Raw genomic sequence first — 14,625 nt, 5'->3', positions numbered from 1 at the left:
GGACTCGGCAGCGACGTCATCCAGAAAAACTACAAAAGCGGGCTTTCTTGTGTCGGCCCCCCCAGTTTGGCAGCGGTGCCTGTGTTCTTCGCAGCACTTATATCTCTTCATTTACGCAGAGCAACTAGGCGACGCTGTCCACTGAAACCGGCATCGGACTTCACCCTGGCCGAAAAAGACACGCCTACCCTCAGCCATCAACGTGGTGCACACGGAACACTACGATATTTCGGCTGTGCTTGGATTAAGATCCGCTGCTGAAGCTCTGCGCCTGCGCGAGGACTCGGCAGCGACGTCATCCAGAAAAACTACAAAAGCGGGCTTTCTTGTGTCGGCCCCCCAGTTTGGCAGCGGTGCCTGTGTTCTTCGCAGCACTTATATCTCTTCATTTACGCAGAGCAACTAGGCGACGCTGTCCACTGAAACCGGCATCGGACTTCACCCTGGCCGAAAAAGACACGCCTACCCTCAGCCATCAACGTGGTGCACACGGAACACTACGATATTTCGGCTGTGCTTGGATTAAGATCCGCTGCTGAAGCTCTGCGCCTGCGCGAGGACTCGGCAGCGACGTCATCCAGAAAAACTACAAAAGCGGGCTTTCTTGTGTCGGCCCCCCCAGTTTGGCAGCGGTGCCTGTGTTCTTCGCAGCACTTATATCTCTTCATTTACGCAGAGCAACTAGGCGACGCTGTCCACTGAAACCGGCATCGGACTTCACCCTGGCCGAAAAAGACACGCCTACCCTCAGCCATCAACGTGGTGCACACGGAACACTACGATATTTCGGCTGTGCTTGGATTAAGATCCGCTGCTGAAGCTCTGCGCCTGCGCGAGGACTCGGCAGCGACGTCATCCAGAAAACTACAAAAGCGGGCTTTCTTGTGTCGGCCCCCCCAGTTTGGCAGCGGTGCCTGTGTTCTTCGCAGCACTTATATCTCTTCATTTACGCAGAGCAACTAGGCGACGCTGTCCACTGAAACCGGCATCGGACTTCACCCTGGCCGAAAAAGACACGCCTACCCTCAGCCATCAACGTGGTGCACACGGAACACTACGATATTTCGGCTGTGCTTGGATTAAGATCCGCTGCTGAAGCTCTGCGCCTGCGCGAGGACTCGGCAGCGACGTCATCCAGAAAAACTACAAAAGCGGGCTTTCTTGTGTCGGCCCCCCCAGTTTGGCAGCGGTGCCTGTGTTCTTCGCAGCACTTATATCTCTTCATTTACGCAGAGCAACTAGGCGACGCTGTCCACTGAAACCGGCATCGGACTTCACCCTGGCCGAAAAAGACACGCCTACCCTCAGCCATCAACGTGGTGCACACGGAACACTACGATATTTCGGCTGTGCTTGGATTAAGATCCGCTGCTGAAGCTCTGCGCCTGCGCGAGGACTCGGCAGCGACGTCATCCAGAAAAACTACAAAAGCGGGCTTTCTTGTGTCGGCCCCCTCAGTTTGGCAGCGGTGCCTGTGTTCTTCGCAGCACTTATATCTCTTCATTTACGCAGGTGAGCAAAAACCGCCCGTTACGGATTTTACGCTCGGTAGACGCCTGCACTGCTGCCAAGCTGTAGGTCTGTGTTATTTGTGTGAAGTTGACTGCTTTCATCATGACAAAGGAAATAACGAAAGCTTTCGATGATTTCCGCCGTGAAATGCGAGCCGAACTTAGAGACATACGCGAGAGTGTAAAATTTTGTAGTGACGTCTGTGACAACGTTAAGCAACTGTCAGATGAAATTAAGTTGCTTCGTGATGAGCTGAAACATGCCAGACAAACAAACGATCAACTTGAAACAGAAAACAAGAAACTGCAACGTAAGGTTGATGAGCTGGAGCAATATACCCGCGTGAATAACTTGGAAATCAAAGGTGCCCCTAGTGATGAAGATCCATTTGAAATTGTAAAGAAGCTTGGCGATGCCATTGGGGAGCAAATCCTGCAATCTGACATAGACACGTGTCATAGAATACCTGTTGGCAGATCTGGAGACAGGAGTGTAATCGTTCGTTTCGTCCGACGTGAGAAAAGAAACGCTATCTTAACCAAAGCAAGGAAGCAAAGGCCATCTGCCAAAGATATGGGTTTCCAGTCAAATCAGCCAATATACGTGAATGAGAACTTGACCAAACATTCAAGGCAGCTGCTCGGTTCAGCAATTGCTAAGAAGCGAGAGACAAACTGGAAGTTTGTGTGGACAAACGGTGGCAAGATCTTTGCGCGCAAAACGGAGATGTCTGAGATTCTCAGAATTGTTGAGCCTGCGGATGTAGCAAAAATGACAATGTAGCCTACCTAATCAGGTCTTATTTTGTACTGACTAGACTTCATAATGGATCCTGACAGTAGCGAGTACTACGACATCAGCGGGTTCAACAAACTGGTTAATCAAAGCTCACATACTTTCAATGTCCTCCATTTAAACGCTCGAAGTATCAGGAACAAAAAAGAAAATCTTGACGTGTTTCTCGATTCTTTGGCAATAAAGTTTGACCTTCTAACATTTTCAGAAACTTGGTTAACACCAAATATTGTACCGCCAAGATTTGTGGGTTATACTTACAGTGGCTTGGTACGTTCTTCCGGTCGTGGCGGTGGCATCGCATTATACGTCATAGAACAACTCAAGCATGAAATAATTGATGAACTTTCGCACATTTCACCGTTCATTGAATGCCTTGTCGTCAAGGTTATGAATGTAATTGTTGTCGTGGTTTATCGGCCACCAACGGGTAAACAGCAAGAATTCTGTGACTATTTCGATACTCTCTTACAAAAGCTAAACTCAATGTGCATGCCTTTTTTAATTATCGGTGACATCAACATTAACATGTTAAGTGATTCTCCCAGCTCTAAACAACTCCAGTCAATTTTAAATTCGTACGCATGTGCGAACACGATAACAAAGCCTAGCCGCATATCGGAAAAGTCTTCGACGCTACTTGATGTCAGTATCACAAATCTTTCAAACAGGAAATGTATTTCAGGGTTGCTGTCATACGATGTAAGTGATCACCTGCCTATTTTTTCTCTCTTATCAGTATCCTCAAAACAAAATAAAAAGCAGGTCACGGAACAGTACCGCAGAATAAACAATATTGCATTAGACCGTTTCCGAGCTGAAGTTACCTCGACGAATTGGGACATAGTATACGCAGAAAGGGATACAAATCGGGCTTTTAATCTTTTTCTTAAAAAGCTGAAAAACATATATGACCGCGCCTTTCCTATAACGAAAATGCCCTCCAAAAAGAAGATACGCAAGCCATGGATTAACAACGCATTATATGACAGAATACAAGAAAAAAACAAGATGTACCACGCTTTTGTTAAATCTCGCGATTTATCACTTCTTGAAGAGTATAAAAAGTACCGAAACAAGCTAAATGCTGACATCAAGCGAGCCAGGATATCTTATTACCAATATACATTTGAAAGAATTTATGATAATCCCAGAAAAATCTGGAATGAAGTAAATAATTTAACCGAGCGTAATAAAAAAGGTGGTGTTGATATCCCTGCTTTTGCAGACAGTAAGACAGATGTCGAAGCACTATCAGCCATGAATGAATATTTTGTTAACGCTGGCGAATACGTAGATACATCTTGTGCTGTAACAGATCCGCCTGTAGCAGATAGAAAGCATCTACCACACTCACTCTTTCTTACCCCTGTCACTCCTTGTGAAGTTGAAAGATTAATTAGTAAAATACGAGACAATGTTGCTGCAGGTGTTGACGAAATAAGAGCCAGCCCTATAAAGTATGTAGCATCACTAATTTCTCACCCTCTTTCATATATCATGAACACAATGTTACAAACCGGCATTTTTCCTTCAGATCTAAAGGTAGCCCGCGTTTGCCCTATCCACAAAGGAGGGGCTAAGAATGTACTATCGAACTACCGTCCGATATCTGTTTTACCGGTACTGTCTAAAATTTTTGAAGGAGTCATACACACCAGACTTGAGCGTTTTTTCTCAAAGCACCAGATAATCAATCAATCACAGTATGGGTTCCAAAAATGTAGGTCTACGGAATTGGCGTTATTACATACCAAAGATGAGATACTAAAGAACATGGAAGACAGATCGTACACCATAGGTCTTTTCATTGATTTGAAGAAGGCTTTTGATACAGTAAAACATGACATTCTAATATCCAAGTTGCATGATTATGGTGTAAGGGGCGTGGCAGCTAAACTAATTAAAAGTTATCTCTCCGAAAGGAAACAGCACGTAAAGATAGGTAACATTGTTTCTCCAGTGAAAACTGTAAAAAATCGTGTTCCGCAGGGTTCAATCCTAGGACCATTACTATTTATAACTTATATTAATGATCTGTGTGACATTCCACGTTCCCCAAAATTAATTATCTACGCAGATGATACTAACGTATTTTTTACAAGTAGATCACTCATGCACCTTGAAGCTGAGGCAAATAACTATTTAGTCCAATTGGAAACTTGGCTTCATCAAAATAAGCTCATGCTTAATATATCTAAGAGTAAGTACATCATATTCCAGCCCATCAATAAGCCTTACAAGGACGGCATCAACATCTTGTTCAAAAACCAGAGGCTGGAGCAGGTTAAATCACAAAAGTTTCTCGGAGTTTGGTTCCAAGAAAATTTGTCCTGGAATACCAATGTCGATAGTCTCGCAGCCGAACTAAGCAAGACTGTTGGGTGCATATTCAAACTAAACCCACTTATACCCCTTTGGCTTAGAAAAAAGATATACTACGCTCTTTTTTACTCGCGTTTGAATTATAGCATCCTGGTATGGGGCACTACAAGTGAGAATAACTTAAATAAATTAGAAGTCTTACAGAAAAAAGTGCTCCGTCTATTTGAAGATTATTATGGCAACCCAAGGGAGATGTCTAGCAGTCCACTATTTATAAAACACGGCATACTCAAAGCAAGGCACATCTACGAATACAAATTATTACTTTACATATATAAAAACAAGCTTCACAATATGACAGTACACGAGATCACAAACAAATACTCACTACGTAGGCAACGAATTCACGTTCCTGCTACCAGGACTGGGTATGGTAGAGCCCTAATTACATATCGAGCACCACTGTTGCTAAATCGCTTTGGTGAGCAATTAAACTTCAACATGTCATTAACTCAGTTCAAACGTCACATCAGAGATCTACTTGTGAATGAATTTCTGTAAATATTATGTCTCCTATGAATGATAGGCCAGATTCCTCCAACCTGTTTCTCACTTTTATGTACCATATGCATGTGTATGTAGATGTATATATATGTATGTATATATAGTGTGTGTATGTATGTAGACGGTGTGCGTATGCATAAATGCGTGTATGTATATAGCATTGCCTTTATGTGCCTTTTGTATTTTCTTTTTTATATATAATGAAAACAGCCACGATGTCTGAATTTCATATGCCTATGTAGCTTATGTTGCAAATTTTCATGCAAATGTGTTCTAGTTATTTTTTGCTGCTCCATACATGTTGACAATTGCTATATCATGTCGCACTGGTTGCTGGACGTTTAAATGTTGTACACTTCACGTAGCGAAGCCACGTCAGGCTGAATGGCCTTTAGCTTCGCTTCGTTTTTCTGTATGTTTTCCAGAAATAAACTTGTTCATTCATTCATTCATTCATTCAATTTGAATATGAATGCAGACTTTCAAATTATCGAGATTCTACTATCAGCAGTACAGGCAAAACTCATCAAATGAAATTTTCCCAGTGATCCTACAGAGTACTTCTGATTTGGAGCAATTTGTGGAGCAGCGAAAAATTCCATTTTGGAGCACTTTGGAGCAGGTAATTTTGCACCTGGGAGCACCCTGGAGATAATTTAACTTTCTAGAAAACGTCAGAGAAGCAAGCTGCATTTATATTTGAGCACTTGAGTAATTATTGTGGGGGCTCCTATGAAGGGCCAGAAAAACATTTCAATTCATTGCAAACCTGATGGAAAAAAAACGCTTGCCAGAGGACTCATTATCGCACTCGATAATGAAAAAAAAAAGGGTGTCTTGCCATTGAATATTGTGAAATAACCTCGTGAGCTTTTTTTTTTCGACACACACATATTAACATAATACTGGAGGCAGCAAACTGTACTTTATGAATCAATACTCTAAATACAACTATGTAGTTATTCAAGTGCGGGGTTCTTGCCACAAATCTATAGTTCTGGTGTTAACAAAATATTATGCTTAAAATTAGTAGACGCGGCCAACAAATCCCATGACATACAACAGCGCCTCAATGATGAAAACACACACGGTCCCTTATGCATTCCCTTAAGGACCTCTGACACCAAAACTGAAACCTCGAGATGTTTGTGTTGTTTGATTGACCTGTATACGTGGGCACTTCTGACCGATTATTAGTGGCAAGCGTTGCGTTTAAGGTATTTTAATTTGGTTTTAAGGTAAGCGTGAGTGCTCATCCGAGTTGGTAGCACCTCGCAACATCGCCACTAGTATGACATCGATAGGAGCCTTGTCTCACGTTCCAGAGTAACGTGAGTATTGCAGATGTCACAGAAGATTAGCAGGGCAGACACAGTACCTCAACTGGCACCTGGCGAGGACTATTGTTCACTCCTCCCGCCCTGTTGTCGGGCTGCTCTCAAGGCAGTTCTGGCTGCTTAGGCCAGGAATGAGATTCTTTTCCGTCAGGGGACACGGGCTTAACTAATATCGAAGCACCCACATCGTTTCAACCTTTACCGCGTGCGGGGCCCCCAACTTGAAAGCTGTGCTTTCAAGTCACCGCACCTTGAGTGCACGTGATCTTAGGCAGTGGGGCGGCAGTTTCTTATGATTTTAGGCGGGCGTTTCGAAGTGACGCTGAAATCGACACTAGCAGTAATTATATACAACACATTAGAGCATTTATGATTCAATTCGGTATTACCAGACACAAAGCTACAAATTACAGCAAAAAAGTCACAAACAAGAACTTCGCTGTCAGAGGTCCTTTAAGACGACTCGAAGGCGAAAGCCAGCTTCTTTTTCTCTTCAGTCTATTGTTTTTATTGATCCTTAGCCCCACCCCATACCCCCCCTCCATAGCTTTCTATGTGGTGTTGCACTTCCTCTGGGACCGGCCCACCCATGACCAACGGCGACGTCATGGTGATCACGCCATCATGCAGTCATTTTTATGTGACGTCATAGTGACATAAGTCAAACCTCGTTAATACGTACCCGCTTTAAGCGTACTAACGGTTAAAACGTAGCTGCGATGAATCCACGACCGAGTCTCATAGGGCCTAATGCATTCGCTGACCGCTTAAACCGTAGTGCTTCGTCCTACGCCTACCGGTTAATGCGTACCCTGCGTACCGCGGTAAGATTTTGTGCCATAAAATTTTACTGCGCCGCTGAACTTCCCGACCCCCCAATGTGCCGCCAAAGGTTTTCCGTCTTCAAGAAGTGCGTAGATCGTCGATCGCTGATTCCGACTTCCGCGCGATTGCGACGACGCTTTTGCGAGTAAGCACCGGGAAAGAACGAAGGTGAGGCAGCAGCCACCGACGAACGCGCTAGCATGACTTCTCGCCGACAACCTTATCACAATAAGTATCTTCAGATATCTGCTCGGGCACGCGTGCGGCGCAGCACTACTTTAAGCCTGTTGCACGCTTTTAACAGGCGTCAATCCGAACGCGCTGGGCCGCCGATCGCTGCTGCCTCGTTGTGCGGGGGCAGTGTTCAGGCGCGAGCCGCTTTGTAGAAACGAAAGCGGCTCGCTGTTGCGGAGTTGAGCATTGCTGGTCGCGGGCGACGAGAAACCTTTTTGCATTGACGCTATCACGCTAAACGCACATGTACCGTACAGCAAACGTAGCGCTGTTGTAACCATACTGCACGCTTTTATGGGCGACCACCCAAACGCGTTTCCGTCTGTTGCCAGCACCGCTAGAGCGTCGCAGAGTGCGTATCGCTTGCAGAAAGTTCGTCATCGCCGCGTTAACTGAACAAGCTACTCGCCGCATCTGTGCACGGTCTGGAGCGAAGTGGGTACGAAGAACACTCCCACAACAAATGCGCGCATGCAGTGCAGCAAGCAGCCCGGCAGTGACGGCGTGAGCCGAGAAGGCCACGCGCTGCACGCAAATAGCCAGGAGACGATCGGCTCCACGCAGCCGTACCGCGTTTCACTGAAACTGTTCAGTTCTGGCTTAGTAGCAGATCGCGGTACAGACGCACATACATATAGCCGACACTGTCCGTTCCGTCGCTGTCGGTCACTGCGTACACCGGACCCTGTAATGGTTCCGAAATGCTCCTTGGCGTCGCCACCGCGCGCTATCGGCACTACGTACCGGACGGTCGTGGGAGAGTGCCAGAATCTTTTCTCCACTTTGGCAAAAACAAAGAATAGGCTTTGCAGTGGGCAGTTTAGGCAATATTTGCTGTGGCACTGTATGTATTTCTTTGCTGGCGGCGATGGCGTACGCGATGGAGATGCAAATTTTTACTAGGTGGTTAATGCGTACCACTGTTTAGTGCGTAGTTATGCGGCGTTCCCGGCAGGTACGCATTAACGAGGTTCCACTGTATGATGAAATCACAGATTTTGGCGATCTGTAACGTCATGATGACGTCAGCTGTGATCATGTGACTTTTTCGACCATTCGTGTTGACGCCAACGCCGTTAGCAATCACTTTTCCAGTTTCATGTGGCATCTAAGGCCTACACCAGATGGGAGATTCCAGCTGCAGGCGTGAGACTTGGAACAAGGTGATCAGTTTTTCCATTAGCTTTGCAGGCACACGTATAAGCAGCATGTCCTTTGCACGTAGGAAGAGGAAAAAAATTGTGGGCCCGCAGCATTCATATTGGTACGGATTTACCAGCAAAGCTGTTTAGGTGGCATGCATGCGCTGTGTACATTATGAAATAATACTTTGCACACATAACGCTCATGCACATGTAAATATCTATACATTTTAGAGCACAGCTCTAAAATGTATACTTACATGTGCATCAGCATGTGGGGAACATGCGATAACATCACTTCACATGCAAGGCCCATCATCGATGGCTTGTCAAGCAAAGAGGCCGTGTCGCTCGGGCAGCAACTACAAACTTTGCTTATAATTAAGGGCGCGATCGCACGCACTATTACGACAGAAAACAAGGAAGATCAGTTTTGCTGAACCTGGAGCCATTCACCATATTTGCAGTTTGACGCCACATCAATGAAGTCCTCATCAAGCACCCACGACACGTGGAAAGCCAAAAGAAATGCATGTCCAAAGCATTCATGATTGGCGTGAGCGGAATTATGATTCTGTCGCTACAGCTTACCATCAAAGCCAAGTGGTACAACATTACTCTCCACTCAGTCCAACGAACATGCAATCTCGAAACCCTTCCGATGCTCACCATAAAACATTCAAAATCACATGAAAACGAGGTTGAAAACTCAAATTACACGACCCTTGTTCACGATAGCCACATTATCTATCGTGCCACTTCGTGCAAACCCAGTATCTCCGAAAATCGTGCAAGATAGGCATGGCGGCAAAAACTTGTCGCCACTATACATTGGTCCAACAAAACTCCTCTACCTCAGTTTTATAACAGAACAGACACAAGTTTATGAAGCTGGCAGCGGTGTTGGAGATAACTGCAAGCAGGAAAAAAAAGAGAGAAAGGGAAGAGAGAGGTCGGCTATTTAAAAATATTCTGGTGCAGTGCACTCACCGAAAAGCTTTTATTCGCTTTAAAAGCTCGTGTTCCGATTGCTCTTGCTGGGAATCTATCCTTTTCTTCCGGAAGTCAAGGATAGCTACGTTCGACTTCGGTATCATGGAGAGCGAGCTCAGTGATAACTCTCATAAGCAGTGACACCCTTTTTCTCACCAATTAAGATAGCTAGCAAGATACTACAAGCCTTGTCAACAACATCCGTTTCCTGAATGATCAAGATTGCTTGCAAGATAGTGAGAGGCTGTTTGTATCTAGCATTACCACCTCTACAGTCACTCATGGATGTCGCTTGCCCACGCAGACAAGACACAAAACCGGGCGCTAATGCTAGGGACATGCGGAGCCTAATATGGAACCAGGCTGCTGTGTAGAGTGCATGATACCAGCAACATGATGAGCTAGGGTGCCTGCATACTCTCCTTCTCCACCACTCTGGTGGCTAGGTGGAGAACATGTTGTGTGCCCTTGCCCCTTCAGCCGCTGTCAGAAAAGGCAGGGGCAACTTGCAAAAATGTATCGCAGCTCCACTACTGTGAAACCTGAGGAAGTGCAGAGCAACAAGCACCCAGCGATTCCCGTTCGTAGTTCCCACTTGCTCCGTTTACTAAAGCGTTGATGGCGCCAATGTTAGTACAGGTAACCACGCAGAATTTCCCCAGCACGAGTAGAACCTTGTTAGGGAGATTCGCAAACTTGGTGTACATGTGCGTTACTTTTTGCGGCGCTTTATGGACTCCCTGCTTGTTATGGCTGTTGAGATATGCATTGTCTGCAGTGAGTCTCGTCATGTTGTTTTCCCCATCAGATGTAGTGACGCAGTGTCGGCGAAGCGTTTGGGAGGGGCATTCGCTCATTCGGCAAGGGCTAGTAGCGCTTTCTCTTGCGTGGCCCCGGGGTCAGCCGCAGGTTTCCTAACGTTTTTAACAATTTTTAGTTAATTATTGCAATTACTTCTTGGTTATTTCTGTTGATTACATCATTTAAGACCTTGTTCATTCATTTTAAACCCGGTTTGAGCACTGCTAGCCTCAATATGGCCTGTATTGAGCGCTTTTACTGTGAGCGTGGTCAAGCCACATGAAATGCATGGATAGTAGACGACAAAACCAGGCCCCTAAGTGATCCGCACCTTAAATGCATTAAAAATGAAACAGTGTGTAACTGAAATACTTGACCACTGGCACCAGTGTCACACTAACACCAGGTTTAATTTATTGCCTTGGTTCACCTTTCGTGGCTGCGCTAAAGTTGGTTATATTGGAAATCTCTGCCAGCTCGTTTCATGACATGAAGTTTATAAGAAGTGAAATACTTCGATGTATAGAGAATTTCATTATAGTGAAGTTTGTTGTGTCAAACTTTAACTGTACTTTCAGGCAGAGGAACTCTGCTGCCTTCCACTCTGATTGACCACGGCCACCTGGATCGGGGCGCGCGGCGGTGTGCTCCGGCCGTCCCATTCGGACGCGCGCCCCTTTGAAAAAATGTAATTGAGGTAGTTCAGCCGCGCGCCGCGACGCGCCGCTCTCCTCCCACCCCCTTGGGGATGATGCCGGCTGGCCACGCAGTAGACAGCCGCAGATGTGTTTGGAAACAATGCACACTGGACATCGTGCACGTGGTGACTGAATCAAGGTACGGTATTATGTACTGTTAATCGGGCTTTACACAGGAGTGTTGTTCTCTGTAGCATGTTACGATCGAGATAAGCCAAGCAGCGTGCTTAAGAGACTTCGTGTGGCGCGGCGCATTCATGTGCCAATGACCACGGCCGCTACATAAGGCCATGACACATGTATTGTGCAGAGTACGTGATTTTCCGTGCTTCTCATTCTTTGTTTTGGCACTCGTTTCTCCCACGGCGCCTGGACTGGCGCGCGACCTGCCTAATTCTTCCTAAAGGAAATACATTTCGTCGTCGTCGGCACTGCATAGCTATCTTCCTGCGGTCGAGCGCTGTCTTAAGAGGCATCACGTTGCTGGAAACCTAAACTGCGGTAATGATAATGCTGTAGTCGTTTTCCCTGCCGATGATAGGCAACATTTTGATGTGGGCACGTCTCTTTGCTTCTGAAGTTCCCACGATACAACAGTGATGGAATGCGACGTTCTTATTTTAAGCGCAGGCCACATGTAGGCGAATTTGAACGGCGAAAGCGATGAGCGACGCTTGTCGCACTGCGAATTAGCTAAGGATCGGTCGCGCAATAGCCAACTTTCTCTCGTTTTGGTATCGCTTGTCGTTTTAACGCGACAGCACGAAGAGCCCGTTTCCCAGCAACATTTTATCAAGGTGCATGTTTGGGCTAGTGGTACTCCATTTGAACATCTAAATAGCGCGAACTTTAGGGACGCATTCTCCTGTCTTTCGTCCCTGAAGTTCGCGCTATTAGATGTTCAAACATTTTATCCTTGGCAAAAATGTCGGCCTGACGTCGCTGGCCAACTGCAATGTCGTTGGCCCAACCTTGGCAACAATGTAAGGCCGGTCTTGGGGATGACATTGGCCTCATGTGGGCCTGCGTCGGCACCGATGTAGGCCTGTCCACCGTGGCCGACGATGCCGAGTGGCATGCCGCTCGCGGGTGACCAGGCCCGAACATTACATAAGCGTCGATTTACCGACGCCGTAGGTCGGTTGCGGACGTTTCTCGCTAATATTGCTCTGCTTTTTTCTTCATTTTTTTTGTGCGTGTTTCTAACAAAACGCATCAATTGTTTTTCTGGTGTGTTGGTGCGTGTCGTATTTAATGTGAACGGGCAGTTTATAGAGGCGTTTAACTCTTTCTGAATTAATTATGGGCAGAGTGCACATGTAAGATGGGATTAAAACGCCTCTAAACGGTCTGCACTAATTAATGTGTTAATACGTAACACACAATAAAAGAAAGACGTGAACATAAGTTTCCTCTCTTTAGATGTTTCACATTGTCATACCACATTGACTTCAGGCAAGTAATGTGTTTTTTTAGTCTGCGTTGGGATTCCGTGTGTAATTTACCGTGTTTCTCAGAAACGTGCCGTACTGCTGCGTGCCTTACTGTAAGTCAACATCAAGAAAGATTACGTTGCCTCGACGCCAAAGTGGCATTCCTTCCAGCAGGTAAAGCTCGCGCACTCAAGGTCGCAGCATCCCAAAAGTAATCCGGCAACCTCCTTTAAGCAGCGGAACCAACCTTTGGATCGTTTCCCCTATTCTGGAAGCACTCAGAAAAAAAGGAGTTTTTAATAAATCTCGTGCTTTCCTTCGCATGTATACTTTTACTGATATGCTGCACTTAAGAACACCAAAACAATTTTCTTGAAATGTGATGCACGGGTGTTTTCGCTTCGGTCACCATCATCACGACAAGGACTGGCGCACACACCAAACAAAAAAAAATAAAGAATATAGCAATAGCCACCATCCACCTTTTTATGTGCTTTTTGTGAGGGTGGCGGAAGTGCTATGCTAACTCACGGTTACTCTACAAGCGATATCTTCAAGGCGCCGCAAACCTTCCCGCATAGAGCGCAAAGGAATGGAGGGGTAGAAGGCGCGCACCGCGGTGCGGCGAAAGGAGCGGGTCACGCCCCTTTCTGCAATTACGCCTCCTCCGTCCAATGGACGGCTGGACAACACCGCTGCGCGCCCCGATCCAGGTGGCCGTGGCTTGACAAACCCCAAGAAGATTGTCCTTATAATAAATTTGAATGATCTGGCATCACAGGGCAGTGTGCTTTGAGGCAAGTAGAAAAAAAAGCATCGCGGGGGCTGCGCATCGAGTTCCATTTCTCTTATGTGACTTATGAGACGGTGGTTGCGAGGCATTTGCATACCAATTGCCGACGCTGACGTTTACATTCGACTTCCCGCGCTTTCTCGCTCTGCGGCGGTGGCACTGCCGCTGCAACTAGCGCCGACATTGACGTTTGTTCATGGCGTTTCGCACATCCGTTGCATAGAGAGAGAATGACGGGAAGCACAGCGACGCGCGCCGCTTTCGCAGCCTCCGCAGCTTCGAGATTGGCTTGCCGGCATTGCCGTTTGCGTTCAGCTTCGCGAGCGTCCATAGCGCCGTTGCAAAGGAGAGTGCAACACTTGCCGGCATTGCCGCCTACGTTCAGCTTCGAGAGCGTCCATAGCGCCCGTTGCGAAGGAGAGTGCAACACTTGCCGGCATTGCCGTTTACGTTCAGCTTTGTGAGCATCCATAGCGCTGTTGCGAAGGAGAGTGCAACGGGAGCAAGCGTGCGCCTGCATTATATACAAGCACACAGCTGTGGCGAAGAGAGAGAAACGGGAGAGGAGAAACAAAGCGGAGGCAGCGCTCACGCCACCTCTCCACCCCACCTCCTCGCGCTCACGCAAGGAGAGGGGGAGAGTTGGCATATGCACAGTATGGGTAGCGGACACCGCAGAATGAACACTGCCCCGAGCAAAAGATGCTTTCGCATCTAAAATGGCAGTCAGATAAAGTGCAGTGACCACATGGACAGGTAGCACACAGGAGAAGATAGCCTTAGCAATTCACAGATCTGGAACCACCAGCTTTACTTGTAACACACCTTTTTAGTGTCACGGGATGGGTCAAGCCAGGCTGCCACAGCATCTTCGCCCATCGAGGACCATCTGAAAAAACGCCGAAGCAAAGCCCACAGCTTGTTAAACGCTCACACCTACTGCCCACTCTTATTTAAAGGGACTGCTTTACCGCTCGGAAATTTTTTTCTGATTGTGGTGAAAATGAGAAGATGTTCACCTCATCGACGGCAACGAGCATGTTTTTGCCCCATAGAAAACGAATTATATCTTTAATTTGATGTTGAAAATCGTGAAAGAATGACCGTAGCGTCACCCAACAGTAATGTGGTCAATCTACTGGTAGGACAAGAAATCCTCGCAGGTAGACTCAT

General features: G+C 46.5%; 1 protein-coding gene across 1 annotated transcript in view; it reads right to left on the bottom strand.

Moving 5' to 3' along the window:
- The window catches only part of LOC119391808 (uncharacterized), a 36,154-nt gene extending 21,823 nt beyond the window's left edge, over positions 1-14,331 (bottom strand). Inside the window, exon 1 of the mRNA XM_037659459.2 lies at positions 14,278-14,331. Within this exon, the coding sequence (XP_037515387.2) occupies positions 14,278-14,331 (54 nt within the window). The remainder of the gene's footprint in view (positions 1-14,277) is intronic.
- Positions 14,332-14,625: the final 294 nt, after the last annotated feature.

This window comes from Rhipicephalus sanguineus, chromosome 1 (assembly GCF_013339695.2).
Source record: "Rhipicephalus sanguineus isolate Rsan-2018 chromosome 1, BIME_Rsan_1.4, whole genome shotgun sequence".
NCBI lineage: Eukaryota > Metazoa > Arthropoda > Arachnida > Ixodida > Ixodidae > Rhipicephalus > Rhipicephalus sanguineus.
The sequence above is the reverse complement of the archived record's forward strand: the minus strand, read 5'-3'. Positions and strand labels throughout refer to the sequence as shown.